The sequence below is a fragment of the Vespa mandarinia genome, chromosome 20 (assembly GCF_050613455.1).
Source record: "Vespa mandarinia isolate Hongniang chromosome 20, ASM5061345v1, whole genome shotgun sequence".
In the NCBI taxonomy this organism is placed as follows: Eukaryota; Metazoa; Arthropoda; class Insecta; order Hymenoptera; family Vespidae; genus Vespa; species Vespa mandarinia.
In genome coordinates this window covers 2,032,501-2,047,471 of record NC_140829.1, presented here as the reverse complement: position 1 = coordinate 2,047,471, position 14,971 = coordinate 2,032,501, and the positions used below count along the sequence as shown (strand labels likewise).

The 14,971-nt window shown below is 25.8% G+C and overlaps 1 protein-coding gene across 1 annotated transcript; it reads right to left on the bottom strand.

The window, feature by feature from the left end:
* Positions 1 to 409: 409 nt before the first annotated feature.
* LOC118447412 (uncharacterized) lies at positions 410 to 5,262 on the bottom strand (the record flags this gene model as incomplete). The annotated part of the gene is made up of 6 exons (XM_035879319.2): positions 410 to 534; positions 1,783 to 2,342; positions 2,962 to 3,104; positions 3,290 to 3,697; positions 4,533 to 4,628; positions 5,145 to 5,262. Coding segments are annotated over 6 exons (1,329 nt in total), but the record flags the coding sequence as incomplete, so codon positions are not given.
* Between the last annotated feature and the right edge of the window lie 9,709 nt (positions 5,263 to 14,971).

The following is a 14,971-nucleotide window of genomic DNA, read 5'->3' as shown; positions in this document are numbered from 1 at the left end:
ATGAAATTCATTATTTTTAACGAAGCGTTAATTTGTCAAATTAAATTTATAGAGAGAAAGGTAATCACAGTACATTAATTAATGTTAAAAAGACGGGACGAGAAAAAAAAATGTAAAAAAAAAAAGGAAAAAAAAAATGTAAATTAAAAGTAAGTAATCAGCTCTTTTTTTTTTTTTTTTTTTTTTTCTTTTTTCGTTATTAAGCTTCATTATAAAGGGTTCGATAATAAAGAGAAAAAAAAAGAAAAAGAAGAAAAAAGAAAAGGACATGCCAGTGTTTAACGTTAAAGAAAGAATGAAAGGAAGTTCGTGTCAATTTCTTTCTAAGTATACAATGTTAATTAATTATTTTGTAATAAATCAATCGTTCGATTTATTTTACATATACATATATATATATATATATGTATGCATAATGAATTTTTTTAAAACTGTTGTAACGAGATTGCTACATTTGAAAAAAAAAAAATGATTACGTCATTGCGTTCGAGGATCCTTCGACGAATTTTTAATTTCCTTTTTATCGTAAGTTAGCTGAAATAAAAAGAAAGAAAATAGAATTAAATTCATTGCCATAAACACATCTAATTGGAAAAATTGATCAATGAAAGATAATTAATTTTTTTTGTACTTATAAATTTTATGTCAATAAAATAAAATAATTATTGAAAAATCTAAGATAATTATATAAGTATTATTGTAAAAATTTATAAACTTGTATTATGAACTTGTATTTAAGAAAAAAAAAACAAAAAAAAAAAATTATCAAGAATTTTTAATACAATTTAAAAATTTATTTTATATCAATAAAACGAAATGATAGTTCAAAAATATAAAGAAATATATAAGTACAATCATATTAATTTATACGTCATTAAACTTATATTAAAAAAAAAAAAAAAAAAAAAGGAAAAGAAAATGGATAAACTTTGAATACAAATTAACAATTAATTTTACGTCAATAAAATGAAACAATGGATACAAAATGTAAATAAAAATAAATATAAAAAAAATATAAATAATATAAAAAAAATGTAAATAAATATAAAAAAAAAATGGGAACACTTTGGATACAAATTAACAATTAATTTTACGTCAATAAAATAAAACAATAGTTATGAAATGTAAATGAATATAAAATAAATATAAATATTAAAAAAAAAATATAAATAATATAAAAGAAAAAATGTAAATAAATAAAAAAAAAAAGAAAAAAAAAAGAAAATGGAAAAACTTTGAATACAAATTAACAATTAATATTACGTCAATAAAATGAAACAATGTTTACAAAATGTAAATAAATATAAATACTCATATTAAATATAAATTTCAAAATTATCAATCTTACGATGAATTAAAATAAAAATAATATCCCTGTACGCGAAATATCGTGTCTTTCGTAATACGAAAATATCATAAGTCATTAAAAATAATATGGATAAATATAAATACGTTTACAAAATTATCAATCTTATGATAATAAATTAATAATTATAATATAAAAATAATAATAATAATAAATAATGATAATAAATTAATAATATTAAAATAAAATAATATTCCTGCACGAGATAATATCGTATTATTTTACTACTTAATTTAATATACTTAATTTAACAATATTACGACCGATATGTCAATTTCTTTTCTTCCCCCTTCCTTTTTTCGTATGGTAAACTATCATCAGGTAACATCATAGAATAATTTCGTAATAAAAAAAAAAAAAAAAAAAAAAAAAAAATAGAAAAAGGAAAAAAAAAAGAAATAAATAAATATACATACCATTTGGCAATCGTAAATGGTTTACAGGAATCGGTCGGTCTGTCGTAGATCATTCCCGTCGTGCATCTGACTAATTGCGGTCTACCAATTCTGCAAACGAGTACGCTTGTACAAGTTTCATCGAGTTTATGGAGATCCCCATCGGTACATGGAATTTTACTCATTGACGCCGGTATAGTATGAAGTATAGTCCATGGATTCGTTATACTCGAAGATTCCGATAATTCCTCGATTATTTCCGGTTTCCTCGAGGCCGTACTATCCCTTTCTTCTTCCTCCTTTTCTAATTCTCTATCGTTGTTGCCGGTACGTTGCTGCCATAATTCACCGTTGACGTTACTAACCCAAGAACTACCGAGATAAGGAGAACTTGGTCTTGTTGGTTGTTGAGGAATGTAAGATGGTTGTTGGGTCGGATAAGGAGATTGCGATGGATAAGATGGAGGATATTGAATAGAAACGGACGATTGTGACCAAGATTGAGTCGTTGATTGTTGAGGTTTTGGCGTTGCACTACCTTTACAGTCGACGTTACGTAGATAATCGCATACTCCCAATTCCTGACGGAAAATAATATTTAATATGAAATTAAACAATCAGTAATAAAATTAACAATGAAATAAAATCGAATAATATTGAATATTTATGTGTTTACGTATTGTATATGAAATAAGAGATAGCTCGAAAAATTGGTGATATCTGAAACTGCGAAAGAAAAAAAAAAAAAGAAAGAAATAACAAGAGATTCAAAAAATAAATTCGGTTCATAGATTCGTTCGATATAAAGAGAGACATTAATTATATGGTGCCAATTTTCTTTCCTTCTCTTTTCATTTTTTTTGTTTTCTTTTTTTTAAATTTCGATGATTAATTCATTTATTTATTTTTCTTTTTTTTTTAATATCGAACTACATGTGCGTATATATATATATATATATATATATATATATATATATATATATATATTCTTTTTTTTTCATAATTCAATGACATTTTTTTTTCCTTTTTTTGAGATAAACGGAATATACGTGTATACATACGTCTATCTATTTATTTAATAAATCATTAATTGCTATTAAATTTTTAACTCATCTATCTAATAATATTTAATTTTTTCCATGTTACCTATGCCATTTTATATTCGAAAAAGGATGTCATAAGATATATCGAAATGCTTACGTCATTGTAGACCAATCCACGAGGACAACCGAACTTGATGGGTTTATTGGCAAGACAAACGTAGAATTCCGAGCAGTTCATCGAGCTACGATAACGTCCGTATGGATCCGGGCATAACTTTGACCCCGGCGGTAATGGTGGTTCTGTGCGTGCGTGAGACAAATAAAATAAAAAAGAAAATAAAAAAAAAAGAAGAACAACAATAGATCAGCTTACATCGTAGAGAATTTTTCCCTTTTTTTTTTTTTTTTTTTTTTTTATTAATTCTTTTTAGTTCTTATTTTTGTTTTGTTTTGTATTGTTTTTCATCATTTGACCTCGTACTTACTCGGAGTTGGTAATGGTCTGTTGCCGCAATTTACGTTGTAATCGAAATCACAGAAATTGGTGAGATCATTGAATAACAATCCGTTAGGACATGTTTGTTCTATGACAACGTCGTCCCAACAATTCAAATAATTAGCACAATTTTTCTGACTTGAAAATTGTCCCCTAGATGTTAAACAACCGGACGGTGGCAATGGTGGTTGCGAGGAAGGCACGTAAGTTGGCGAAATTGGATTTGGTATGGAAATTGGTTTCGGTATTTCTCCATATTGTTTTCCCTCGATTATTCCATTGTTGTCACGGCTAATAATTAAGGTATTGTCGGCTGTTGAATTATGATCGTTCGACCAACCATTCGATCGGCCATCCAATTTCTGTAACTTTATGCTATCCCATGAGTGTTCCAATTCTGTAAACAATTATAAAATTTTCACTTTATTTTCTATCCTTTTTTTTTTCTTTTTCTTTCGCTTTTGTTTTCTTTTTTTTTTACATGGCTTCAAATAATTCCATGAAATGTATAAAAATAAACTGAATTGATATATTGATAATTGTAATGAATATATAATATTATAATGATTCTTTCCAAACGTTCTTTTAATTTAGAACGATGATAAATGACAAAAAAAAGAAAAAATACGAATATTCGTGACTAATTAATTTCTTTTGAAATTTTTTCTTACGTATATATTTTTTTAATTAAAAGAAAAAAAAATATATATATATATATACATACATATGAATATTTGTAATGTATAAAATATTTTTTTTTTAAATAACTATCAATCATTAATTCATTCGGCAATTTGTCAAACGACTTACTTTCATAATTATTTATTAACAAATTATATTATTATTTATTAAAAGATACAAGAGAATTAATTATGAGAAAATTTTTTTATAAAAAACGAACAAATAATATCTCGTATCGTTTGATATGTCATCTAAATTTAGACACACATTTAATTGCATTTAGAAATTATTACAATTAACCAAAAAAAAAGAAAAAGAAAAAATAAAAAATGAACCAAAAAATATATACAACTTATGACATCCCGCAGGTTTAAGAGTTAATGTTATCAGTAATGCGTACGTGTAACGCAATGTGACGTAACGTAAAGTAAGAAAACAAGAAATTTTCTGAATTAACGAGACAAAGCGAAAGAAATGAAAAAAAAAAAATAAAAAATAAAAAATAAAAAAAAAAAAAATATGTATATATATATATATATATTATCACTTACCTTCACTTGATTCCGCATAGCTCAGTTCATCGTCATCCTTCAATGTCGTAGACGTTACTCCGGTTGCAGACGTTGTCGATCTGCTCCTTCTCGTGGCTATACTAACGCCAATATAAAATAAAACGAGGAAGAATCCTAACTTCATCTCGTACATGTATGTATGTATATAATTTTTTTTTTATCTATTTTTTTCTTTTTTTTTCTTTTTTTATTTTATATATAAATATATATATATATATATGTACCACGAGCAACGAACAACGCCGTCGTTGTTTCGTTTTTTCTTGTTTTTTTTTTTTTTTTTTTTTTTTTTTTTTTTTTTTTTTTTAATTAATAAATTTTTTTTTCCCCACTTACACCCACCAGAAAACAAAACAGAACAAAGAGAAAAAGAGATAAAGAAAATGGAAAAAAAGAAATTGCTTCTTTTTCCTTTTTTTTCTTTTTTTTTGTTTTTTTTTTGTTTTTTTGTTTCTTTTCTTTTTTGTTTTTGTCCAAAAATTCCTCACTCGTTTCTTACGAATTTACAAGTACGTTGACGAAAAATTTGATCTTTCAAATATGCAAACTGTGATGATCGCAAATAGTCCAGTATATATATCGTAATCGTACTGTCCAGGACGACCTTGGTACGATGTCCTGATGCTGGATGGGCTGGACCTCGGCCGTTCGAGGGCTTACATAGGGCCTCCCCCACTATCGAGTTTTGCCAGGAGCCACAGGATCCCAATTACATGGCCGTAGGACCCCACAAGTTCGCGCGAAGGAGGCATACTCCGCCTCTATCCTGTCGTTGCTCATCCGTAGCTCTTCCTTAAGAAGAAGAAGAAGAAGAAGAAGAAGAAGAAGAAGAAGAAGAAGAAGAAGAAGAAGAAGGAGGAGGAGGAGGAGAAGGAGGAGGTGAAGGTGGTGGAGGAGGAGGAGGAGGCAGAAAAAGAAAAGAAAAGAAAAGAAAAACAATTTCGTCCCACATCAATGATCAGTACGAAATCGTGTACGTACATATGTGTGTGTGTGTGTGTGTTTTTTTCTTTTTTTTTTTTTTTATTTTTTTTATAAAATTTTCGTTTCTCTTTATTCTTCTTCTTTATTTTATTCCTTTTTTCACTTCTTTTCTTTTTCTTTTTTTCTTTTTTCTTTTTTTTTTTTTTTCCTTTCATTTAGAATAAATAATTACTTTACAATTTCTTCTTCATTACTTGATTACTTGATTACTTGATTACTTGATTATTTTATTAATCTAATGAAATATCAATTGATAATTTTAATATCATATGTAAAATATTAATTCAATTGATTTAATACTAATTAATTATCGATTATTTCTAATATTATATTGATATAATTTATTTTTTATTTTTTCGTGAAATTATTTGACGGCATGCAAAAGAAAAAATTTCATGTAATCGTACTGTATATTTTTTTAAAGTTTTCTTTTTTTCTTCTCTCTCTCTCTCTCTCTCTCTCTCTCTCTCTCTCTCTCTCTCTCTCTCCACAGAGATATAATCACCTCGCAATTTCTTTTTTTATTATTTTATTATTTGTCATAATATTATTTATTATTTATTAATTTAATGAATTATTAATCGACAATTTTAATATCATACGTAAAATATTAATTCAATTGATTTAATACTAATTAATTATCGATTATTTCTAACATTATATTGATTTAATTTACTTTTTATTTTTTCGTAAAATTCTTTGACGTCATGTAAAAGAAAAAAAATTTCATGTAATCATCAGTCATGTATTTTTTAAACTTCTCTTTTTTCTTTCTTCTTATTCCTTTTTTTTGTTTTTTTTGCTTTCTTTACCGAATCAGAAATAATTATTTTACTTTAATAATTATCCTCTTCGTCATTGAATCGTTCAATGTCATCGAAACGTCATCAGGAGTAATTTATGATTTCAATGAGTTCTAACGTTTTATTGGAATTTTTTAAGATCCAACAATAAAATTTATTATATTATTATTTCAATAAAATTATTTATGAAACATTTCATGAATCACGTAATACATTAGATTAAAATTTCTAACGTTTATAAACGTTGATTCTTTTCCTTTTTTTTTTCATTTTTTTTCTTTCTTTCTTTTTCTTTTTTTTTTTTTTTGATGGTTACCACTAGCATCAACCGATTATAACAATGACATTTTCTCAAGATACTTTTCTTTTTTCCTTTCTTTTTATTTATTTATTTATTTATTTTTTTTTTTTTTTCTTGTACATATCATCGAAATCGATATAAATAGCAATGTCCGAACTTTTGTTCGAGACACTGCAATCGCCCACACTGGTATGAACGTGGGTTAAAACATTTAAAAATTCCAGGTAAAGCAATCGAAAATAAGAGAGTTACAAAAAAAAAGAGAGAGAGAGAGAGAGAGAAAGAGAGGATTTGGTAGACCAGTACCACCTGTTAGAATCGAAAAAAAAATGCAGAGACATGGAAGAGGTAAATGCACTGACAAGAGTATGGTTTCTTACGAAGAAGACTCGTTTTCGAAATGCATATCTCTCGATGTCAACGAACCAGGAGACCAAGTTCCTCTTCAATAAGGGAAGTTACAACTTTTTTTTCAGTTTCGTTGTTTTCTTCTTTCCTTTTCTTTTCTTTTCTTTCCTTTTCTCTCCCCTTTATCTCCTCTTTATTTCTTCTTACCTCCTCTCTCTCTCTCTCTTGTTCTTTTTCTCACTTTGGTAAAAGGAAACAGTTGGACCAGCCGATCGTTGGAGAGAGGCTCATCGTCCTATTTATTATCTGGTCTTTTGATTATTCGTGTTTTCTCAGACGTAAGAACAACCGGAAAGACGTCATTCGTTAGTTGAAACGATTTGGAACGATAAAAGGAAACATAAGTTTTATGTAATCCCTTTCTTTTTCTATTTTTATATATATATATTATATTTTATATTCTATAAAAATTATATATATATATATATTCTTAAATTATATAAAAAATAAAAATAAAAATATAAAATATAAAATAAAAATAAAAAATAAAAAACAAAAATATAAATTTTTAGAATATTTTTATTATAATATATATATATATTTTTTTTTCTTATATATATATATATTATATTCTATATTATATTTTATATATATTATATTTTATATTCTATAAAAATTAAAGAATATATATATACATATATATATTCTTAAATTATATAAAAAATAAAAATAGAAATATAAAATAATAATAATATAAAAATATGAAAATATAAAATAAAAATAAAAAATAAAAAATAAAAATAAAAATTTTTAGAATATTCGTATTATCCAAAATGGAGATCGTTCTTCAGATTCGATATATATAAGAATAAAGTTTGTAATTGTTGAAAGTTAAATATATATATATATATTTAACTTTCATATATTATATATTATATATTATATATTATATATTATATATTATATATATATATCAATAATATATATATATCATTGATATATATATATATATATATCAATGATATATATATATATATATATCAACCTGAAATATATATATATCAGGTTGGTAACGGTAATGTATGGAATTTTCGTGAATTCTTGGCACAGCCTTAGTCTTAAATATTTATCATTGAATAAGTTTACACACTGTTCCGGATTACTTTTAATCTCGCTCACGTATAAATTCTGTCAGGATAATTTACGTACTTTTCTTTTTTTTTTCTCCAAAAGTTATATATATATATGTTATTATATATGTTTGTTATATAGTTATATAGTTATATAAGTAAATATATATATATATATATATATATATATATATATTAAAATTAATCATTTTTAGGATAATTATTGTAATTTATATTATTATTTATTTTATTATTTATTCTAATATGTTATATATAATATATAATAATATTTATATATAATATATATATATATATATATATGATAACATTATGTATTATAATAATATAAATACATATAATACGATTATATATAGACATATACATATTTTATTACTTCACAGTTTCATTATAAAATAATTAGTTGTAACGTTTTTTTTTTTTTTTTTTTTTTTTTTTTATTATTTTATCATTTAATTAACGATTAGCTTTGGATAGTATGAAACATACGTTCGAACGTTCAAAAGTAAGAAATACACGTATTACTCTAATCAAGCGAGAGCATTACGAATGGGATATAAATTGCTGGTGACTCAAAACGAGCGTATTCACCTTGAATTTTCTTATGTTGAAGACAATGACCGTTCTTTGAAAACAGTTCAACCATAGTTTTCAACGATGTTACTTTTACGTACACTACGTAATCGCTCTACGAAATCAAGAAGACATTTTCAGGATTTTTAACGTGACCAGAATAAAACCCATTCCTTTTTAAATAATGCAAATGTCATTTTTAACTCCTTCTTTATTTAATACATACAAACATATATATATATATATATTTTTTTTTTTTTAATCTATAAAAATACATATAATTATATGCGTATATATCTATATGTAATAAAGGATTAAAATAATATTCTAATAAAAAATTTAAAAACATTAATATTATAAATCGAATTAAATGATTATACGATTAGATATTATTATACGTATGTTAAAATAAAAAGAAAAAAAGAGAAAAAAGAATTAAAGAATTCTAACAAAATTCTAAGTTACATCTAATAGACGCTTTTAATCTCGTACAAATTTATTCGTATTAATATATCGTAGGACTTCTTCTTTCTATCTTTCTTTCTTTTTATTTACTTTTTTCTTTCTTTCTTTCTTTCTTTCTTTTTTTTTTTCTTGTGAAATAGGGAGGAAGGCTGAAGTTATTTCCAACACCCCTTTCTACCACTTTACCCCCTCCTATTTCGGAGACCGCACGGTCCCCGTCTTTGTCATCCTTAACCCTTTCTCTACGACTACCTTTTTTGCTCTCGTCTTAAAAGCCACGCCCCATAGCTCTTGCTCCCCTTTTTTTTCCATTTTTTTTTTCTTTCTTTTTCTTTTTTTTTTTTTTTTTTTCTTTTTTCTTTTCTGCGGGCCCTGTAGTTCGCCACCGGTCGCGATGAGGCCGGTGGAGTCCTGTTGTTGTGTAGATATCTCCCACCCCTCTGCTCTTCTTCTCCCTCCCTGCCCCCCCACCCTCCCCCCTCCCTGCTCTTCTTCCCTCCTGCTCCTCGTTTAAAGCAGTACAACCGTGGAATCTAGGATGGAATGCGACGAAGAAATAACGCTAAATCTTTTATATCCGTTCGAATATATTTTACAAAAGAATGGAAAGGTATTATTATAAAAAAATTTATTATTTAATTTATTCCATTAGACGGAGACAAAGAGATGTAGACAGACAGTGACAGAGAGAGAAAGAGAGATAGAGAGAGAGAGAGAGAGACAAATGAGCCATTCACTTGGCAAATCGATTAGCTTCGTAATACGAAAAGTGACGAAATGTTATGGAATAATATAAATTGTTTTTCTTTTTCTTTTCTTTTTTTCTTTTTTTTCTTTTTTTTTTTTTTTTTTTTCTTTTTCTTTTGTCAAAATTCCCCCTTAAATATATAAATTTCGATTTAATATATAATTTCGTAGAATGTATGATGAATTTTGTCCGCTGCAAATTGTATTGCATAATTGTAATTGATTTACGATGCGTCATAGTACGTATGTACTTCAATTGGATTGATTTTTTCAAAGAAATTTATTTTTCATATCGACGATATCAAGAAAATTTTCGTCATTTGACGAAATTCATTTTAAATGAATGAAAAGAATTATGATAAATTTGTTATGCGTATTAAAAGTGAGAACTCTGAGTTGAGTGCATTTGACACTTAAATTTTTCAAAAAAAAAAAAAAAAAATTTCTAAAAGTGAAATTAATCGATTTGACCTTGCGAACTGCTTCAATTTCGATAATGATGTCACAAATTTGTAAAAAAAAAAAAAAAAAAAGAAAAGAGAAAAAAAAGAAAGAAAATAGAAAAAAGTGAAAAAAAAAGATAATAAAAAAAAGAAATGAAATAAATAAGATCGAATGATCTTATTTATAGGATGAATGACGTGGAGGGAAGGGAGTGAGGTGAGAGAGAAAGAAAAAGAAAATAGAAAAAAAAAAAAAAAGAAATGAACAACCAATAAACACACGTTCACTCGTGTATAGTATGAAATCAATTATGTTATATTATTTCTTTTTTTATTCTTTTTTTATTTCTTTGTTTTTTTCGTTATTATAGCATTAATATTTTTTTATCCATTCTTTTCACCTCTTCATTATTACATTGTCATTATTATTATTATTATTATTATTATTTCTTTTTTTTTATTTTCATATTTTTTCTTCTTTCCTATTTCTTTTTTCTTTTTAATTTTTTTATTAATTTCTTTTCCTTTCCTTTGTTATATCATCATTATTTTTCCTCATTTTTCTTTTTTTTCTTCTTTTTATTTTTGTCTTCGCTTGGTTGTAATCCGACAGATAGAAAGAGTGAGAGTGGAGGGTGGGAGAGTGGGTGGGGGGACGGTAAAAGAAGAGAGGGAGTTGTTGATAAGATAAATTACATACTTGACGTGCGTACACATGTGTTCGTGTGTATTTCTCTCTCTCTGTGTGTGTGTGTGTGTGTATACTATCTCGTCTCGTAAAATAAAGTAATTTTTTGTTTATCCTGTAAGCCGTTTAGGATCAAATACAATGAATGATATCTTTAAAAGGGAAATTGTAATATCTTTGTGACTTGGTTAACAACGATTTACTTTATCACCGACATATTTATATTCAACACTATCGTGTACAAGCATTTAATAAAAGAAACGCCTAAGGCGAACGTTTCAATTTTCTCGTTTGATATATCGACTCGAGTAGAGATAATCGACGTAATAAATTATTTCAATGGCACAGCTAATATCAATAATTGATATAGTTATTCAAAAACATATATTTTCTCTTTTTTCCGATTTTCTTCTTCTTCGTATATCGAATGTTTAAAAAAAAAAAAAAAAAAAACAAAAAGAAAAGAAACGAAACGAAAGTAAAGAATTCTAACGAAACTCAACGTTTCATCTAATCTCTGGCAAATAAATTTTTTTTCTAATTTTTTTTCTAATATTCACAAATTCCTGTTCTAATGTTCGTAATTAAAATCTTGTTGACATTGAATATCATTTGGAAAAAATTAATCTATTTCATTTATTCATAATTTAATTAATGATTCGTTCATTAATCAAATTTGATAAAATCGTCATTATAATGTTAAAGATATAGGAAAATTACTACTATCAAAATTAATTATATGAATGTGTATCTATGAAAAAAAAAAAAAAATAAAATAAAAATAAAATAAAATAAAATAAAATAAAATAAAATAAAAGATTATAGTAACAACTTACACAATTTTATATCATAATAATAATTGCACGTAAATGTGCACGTACTATGTGCATTGTGCAAGCATAAAATCAGTCAACGATTTGTCAATATATCAGGGATCTTCTTTTTTTTATTTTATTTTCTTTTTTTTTCTTTTTTGGTTGAGGAGGGAGGGGGAATTTCTTCATCACTTTTCGCGATTTCTTAATTTTCCTTTCTTTCTGTTTCTTGTTTTTTTTTCTTTTTTCTTTTTTTCTCTCATTAAGCATACTCATATGAAAATATATTACGAAAGAATTTAAAAATTTTTTTTCTATTTATCGTTGTTTTCTTTCCTTTATTTATCGAGATTAAAAATTTTTTTCTTACAAATTTTTTTTTCTCTCTTTTATTTATTTTTTTTTTTTTTAATTTAAAATTTAAGATCTTCATTAATTGAAAACTTTTAATTTTAATAAAAAAAACTATCGGAGTATTTACTACTATGTATACTGCCTATGCATGTTGATTTTTTTGTTATAATGAATCAGATTCAATGTGCAATTCGAAGTATATAAAAATTGATTTTTTGAGTTTTAAAGAAGATTCCCATTTTGACTTGCATCGACGTACAGAGGATGTCCTCGGTTTAATCTCGACAAAAAAAATTGAAATACCTAGTAATGGATGGGTTGTGTGAGGCAGGGGTAGGGGGTGGGGTGGGAGGAGAAAAAAGTGTAGAAGGGATTGAACATATCGAAAAGATTTTAATTGAATTTTGTACAAATTCAATTGTTATAAATCGTATGATCGAATACCGATTTCTTTTTTTTTTTCTTTTTCTTTGTTTTTCCTTCTTTTTTTTCTTCGCTATACATATATATATATATATATATATATATATATATATATACAGTGTGTCCAAAAAGTAATGAGATTAAACTTGTATTACGTATTACAGAGATCAAATGAATGAAATAAGGTTCATATAAACTTATGTTTAAAAATGATTTATTAAAAAGAAAGATGCATTTAATAATATGTACGATTTATTTTCAATCGTCGAATTAATGATTGTGTCAACAATCAATTGGCCTGCATGATCAGTTGACTTAATGTCTCTGGACTTTTATTTATAGGATTATGCAAAAAGAGTTATTTTATAAAAAAGAAAAAAAATACGATAAAAACAATAGATGAATTTTGGGAATCTATTCAAAATCCATTTATTATTATTTCCAATAGAATTGATATATTATAGAAAGAGTTTAAGTAATCAATGATTTGATGAATGAAAGTCTGTGTTCTTGCAAAGGAAGAAATTATCATAGCTTTCTTATAACTACAACAATAAATTATAAATATTAGGTTGGAAACTATGAAATGGGCGTTGAATGAAAATAAAAAAATTAAACAAAAATAATTAAACATAAAAAAAATTAAACAATAAATTATAAATATTAGGTTGGAAACTATGAAATGGGCGTTGAATGAAAATAAAAAAATTAAACAAAAATAATTAAACATAAAAAAAATTAAACAATAAATTATAAATATTAGGTTGGAAACTATGAAATGGGCGTTGAATGAAAATAAAAAAATTAAACAAAAACGCCCGTTTCATAGTTTCCAACCTAATATATTTAAAAGCAATATATCTTTTCAATAAAACATTTTTGGTCATAAGTATATAGAAGCTTTTATCATTTATTTGATCTCTAGTAATATATAGTATAAATTTTTAGTTCCATACTTTTTGGACATCCTGTATATATATATATATATATATATTTTTTTTTTTTATTTGTTTTCTTTTTCTTTTTTTTTCCTCTCGAAAGATCTCGATACATTGTGGGTTTGTCCTGTCGTTTGATAAATTCAAATTTCACGCGAAATAAATTAATGATAAATCATTGACGTTATGTTTGTCCATTTCTCTTTTTCTTTCCTTTTCTTTCTCTCTCTCTCTCTCTCTCTCTCTCTCTCTCTCTTTCTCTCTATTCGTCCCTCAAAAAGAGATAAGTTGTTCGATTGTAGTTATGGTTGTTCACTCTAATGAAGCGTATCCTTTTCTCCGAAGTAGATTCAGGATTGAAGGGAAGGAAGAAGAGTAAAAAAAAAAATTGAAAGAAAGAATGAAAGAATGAAAGAAAGAAAGAAAGAAAGAAAGAAAGAAAGAAGGAAAAAACATAGGGAGAGGAGAGAAAGAGAGAGAGAGAGAGAGAGAGAGAGAGAGAGAAAACAATTAAAAAGGACGCCAAAGGACGAATAGGATTGGGGAATTCTTACTGCTGAGAAGGTCAAGCAGTCTACGTGCAAGAAGAAAAAAGAAATCAAACGAAATGTAAGGAAAAAAGAAACGGGAAAAAATAAAATGAAATAAAAAAATGGAAAAGAAGAAGAAGAAGAAGAAGAAGGAGAAGAAGAAGAAGAAGAAGAAGAAGAAAGAAAAAAATGGAAAAGAAACGAAAAGAAAAAGAAATAAAAGAAGTTAAGCGCGTCAAGGACCAGAGGTCCTTGCTCTCCGGGTCATAGCAGCACAAACGACTGGCAACACTTTCTTCATCCATGAGTCTCTCAGAGGCTCTCAAATTTATTTTCTACTACTGTCTCTAATTAAAATCATTATTTAATATTTATAATTGTTATGTATACATACGTAACAAATGGAATAATTAATCGAATTAATATTATCTTTTATTATTTATAGATATAAGAGTACGATAATTTGATTAATTATCTATAATTTCATACGTTCCTTAGATATTTTTTTTTTCTTTTTTCTTTTTTCCCTTTTTTTTTTTTTGTTTTTTTTATTGTATCCTTAACGTACTTAATTGCAATATAATTAATACGTGCCGATTATATTTTCTATTCTTTTTATTCGATTCTATTCATGAAATTATGTAAATCGCAACGAATGAGAAATGGAATAATTTTCATTTGATTTTTCCTTTCTTTCATTTTTTTCCTTCGATCTTTAATATCAATAATCAAGCATTGATTTTTGATCGTGAATTTTGAAAAAATTCAAAATGAGAACGCTAGTCGTTAGTCTTCAAATACATGTAAGCAAGCACCAAGATAAGAGGGGTACATATAATACGACACTTAATTTACATT